We start from the raw sequence: 3381 nt of genomic DNA, 5'->3' as shown, positions 1-3381 counted from the left end.
GCCAACAATAATAACCTTTTCAGTTTGGAATTTGTGGAGCATTAGAGTCTAGACAAGTTTAGCCTTTTTTTAATGCAGTTGAATTAGGGGTGGTAAAACGAGTTTGACCCGCCATAAAATAGTGGATTGGATTGAAATTTTGGATTTGCCGTCCACCAAAGTCCGTAACTCTAAAATCCGCCGTCCGTCAATGATCGCCCCATTAAAATCCGCAATTTTGTCAAAGTCCGCTCCGCCTATTCGTTTACCTCGTCCCGTCTTAAGCCATTTTTTTTGTTAATTCTAGTAATTTCAATTCGTGATAGTTTTATTTTATACATATATTTGTGAATATATGCAACCTTTTTTAAAGTAAAATTTGTTTAAAAAATTGTTCTAAAAAATAAGTGACAAATTTAATTGAATAAAAGCATATTAATCTTTAAAAGAAAATAAGTAAATAGGCGGGCAAGTTCACCGTCCGCCAACCCGCCACCTTGGTGGGGCGGACTTGATTATTATGTCAATTTTTACTTGGCAGACTTGTCTACCTCACTCTTTTTTTACGGGCTTAAGGCAAGACGGGCTGCCCGTTTTGCCACCCCTAGGCTGAATAGATCAAGATAATGATACCTTAGATACAATTTCTTAGGTGTGGTTTATACTATTTTCTAATTAAAATATGAGAAGTGTACTTAAATATATTTTATGGAGTGAAAATTGGAGAAAAATGGATATGTATAGGAAAAAATTATACAATTGTCATATTTTCATTGGAAAATAGTATAAATCAGACCTAAGGAATTATCTTATATGAGAGTGAGAGGAAGAAATAACAACAGTTTGATTAAAGCAGATCTAGTGAGAAAAGATAATCTTATGAGAATGAGAGGAAGAAATAACAACTGTTTGATTAAAATAAACGATTGAGATTTAATATCTCGTCACGTGATCCTCTTTTTTCTCAACTGAAAACAGTTGAGAAAAAAGAGTATCACATGGATAATTTAAATGAAATATTAAATTTCAACCGTTTATTTTAATCAAACGGTCGTTATCCCTTTCTCTCACTTTTAAATTTCAACCGTTTATTTTAATCAAACGGTCGTTATCTCGTTATCTCTTTCGTCTCCAAGATTTCATTCAATATAAATATATCGAAACTATTAGATTGTACATTTTTATTTGAGTTTGAACTCAAGACATTATTGTTATGCATGTAAACTTTAGTGGTAATTGTCAATTCGTATCCGTATAAAGTTCATAATTCTCTTTTTTTAATAGGTAGTGTATGCATCTAATACATAAAATATATCGTTAGAATATTGGTCTAAGACAATAAACAATAATTTTTTTTAGGTATCGACAATGAACCTTTCACAGGAGTATGAGGAGTGAGGTTTTCAAATTCTTTTTTTTTTGTTGCTTTAGTTCTTTTGAAAATTTCCAATTTGAAGAGTCAACTTAGGATTTTAGATTGTACATCTAACCACTCAAAATCGTCAAAGAAGAATTTCTCAAGGGGTCAGTGTTGTGTTGTGAATCAACGACCAACTCATATGTCTTACAAGGTAATCGAAGGTTTTGGGCTCGGGATTGTAAAGAAGAAGAAGAAGAAGAAGAAGAATATCCCTTATGCTGGAGTTCTCAAAATCATTCAAAAAGGAGTCTCTCTATCCATTTTCCCAAGGATTATGAGAGCAAAAACATCAAAGGAAGCATGGAATACTCTACAACAAGAGTTTGAAGGAGACTCAAAAGTGAGAATTGTGAAACTCCAATCTCTTAAGAGAGACTATGAAAATGAAAGAATGAAAGATAATTTGAATGAATACTTTAATAGACTCTCTAAATTGGTGAATCAAATAAAGTTACATGGAGATACAATAGATGATCGAATAATTATTGATAAATTATGATTAGTTTGACATAAAAGTTTGATCCTATGGCGGCTGGTATAGAAGAAACTAAGGACCTATCAACTATGTTTGTTCAAGGGATGATGGGGTCTTTGAGATCCTGCGAGCAGAGGTTGTTATAATGCTTTGAAAAATCATTTGAGAGTGCCTTTCAATCTAAACTCAACATTCAGCTCAACAATGGTGAAAATAACCCCCCAATTTAAAATAGAGGTATGTGGAGCAACCTCAAGGCCTTGTGACTAAAGGTCAAGATGAAAAAGTTTACAAGTTGAAGAAAGATCTCTTTGGGTTGAAACAAGCCTCTAGATCATGGTATAGTGAAATTAACAGCTATACCAAGGTAAAGATGATATCCTTCTAGTTGCCCTTTATGTTAATGATTTGGTGTATACGGGTAACAACAAGAAAATGGTTGAAAATTTTAAAATAGAAATGATGAAAAATATGAGATGAGTGATCTTGGTTTGTTGCGTCATTTTCTTGGTATTGAGGTTTACCAAGATGAATATGGAATTTTTATTTTTCCAAAGAGATATGCTGAAAATATTTTGAAAAAGTTTGGCATGTATGGCTGCAAACCTGTTGATATTCCTTTAGTAATGAATGAAAAATTTAAGAAGGAAGATAGTGGAAGATTAGTAGATGCAAGCATGTATAGAAGTTTGGTTGGAAGCTTGTTTTATCTTACAGGTTCAAGGCTCGATTTAATGTTTGCTGCTAGTTTACTCACAAGGTTCATGAGTAAGCCAAGTCATTTACATCTTGGGGTAGCAAAAAGAGTTCTAAGGTATGTCATGGGAACCATGGAGCATGGAATCAGATTTGAGAAGAATTTTAAACTTCAAGCTAAAGGCTATTGTGATAGTGATTGGGTCGGAAGTGATGATAATATGAAGAGCACTTCAGGTTATGTATTCAATCTTAGTTCAGGTGTGATATCCTGGTGCTCAAAGAAGTAAGAAATTAGGGCGCAATCTTCAGCTGAAGTTGAGTATTTAGCAGTTGGTTTGGCTACATAACAATCATTTCAGTTGAGAAGAATATTAGAAGACATTGGAGAGAACCAAGAGGGAAGTCAACAGCTTCATTGTGACAACAAAGCAGCTATTGTTATGGCAAAGAATCATGCTCTTATAGTCGGACCAGACACATTAACATAAAAGCATCACTTCACTCGAAGTGTGATTAAAGAAGGAGATGTGCACTTAGTTTTCTGTTGTTCACAAGAGCAGCTTGCAAACGTTTTTACTAAAGCACTATCAAGAGGAAGATTTCAACAACTTAGAGAAAATGAAAATTAAAGAGGAGCATAATAAAGGGAGTATGTTAATTAATGTGTTGATTTCATGTTAGTTGAATAATTTAAGATAGTCAAAATTATCAAGTGTAAGTGAAAAGCTACATGAGTAAATTGTTGTTACTGGAAGCACTTAGCGGAGTGCTTAATTATGAATTAAGCACCTAATAGTGGTGACTCTTT

The 3381-nt window shown here is 33.4% G+C and overlaps 1 protein-coding gene across 1 annotated transcript; it reads left to right on the top strand.

The window, feature by feature from the left end:
- The first annotated feature begins 2350 nt into the window (after positions 1-2350).
- LOC131594932 (uncharacterized mitochondrial protein AtMg00810-like) lies at positions 2351-2860 on the top strand. The gene has a single exon (XM_058867128.1). The coding sequence runs from the start codon at positions 2351-2353 to the stop codon at positions 2858-2860; it is 510 nt and encodes a 169-aa protein (XP_058723111.1).
- The last annotated feature ends 521 nt before the right edge of the window (positions 2861-3381 follow it).

Source organism: Vicia villosa, linkage group LG4 (genome assembly GCF_029867415.1).
Source record: "Vicia villosa cultivar HV-30 ecotype Madison, WI linkage group LG4, Vvil1.0, whole genome shotgun sequence".
Taxonomy (NCBI): domain Eukaryota; kingdom Viridiplantae; phylum Streptophyta; class Magnoliopsida; order Fabales; family Fabaceae; genus Vicia; species Vicia villosa.
This window is presented reverse-complemented; position numbering and strand designations above follow the sequence as displayed.

Bases quoted from the DNA above. Each gene is read 5' to 3' on its own strand.
- LOC131594932 (XM_058867128.1), top strand. From the start codon at position 2,351: ATGAGTGATCTTGGTTTGTTGCGTCATTTTCTTGGTATTGAGGTTTAC.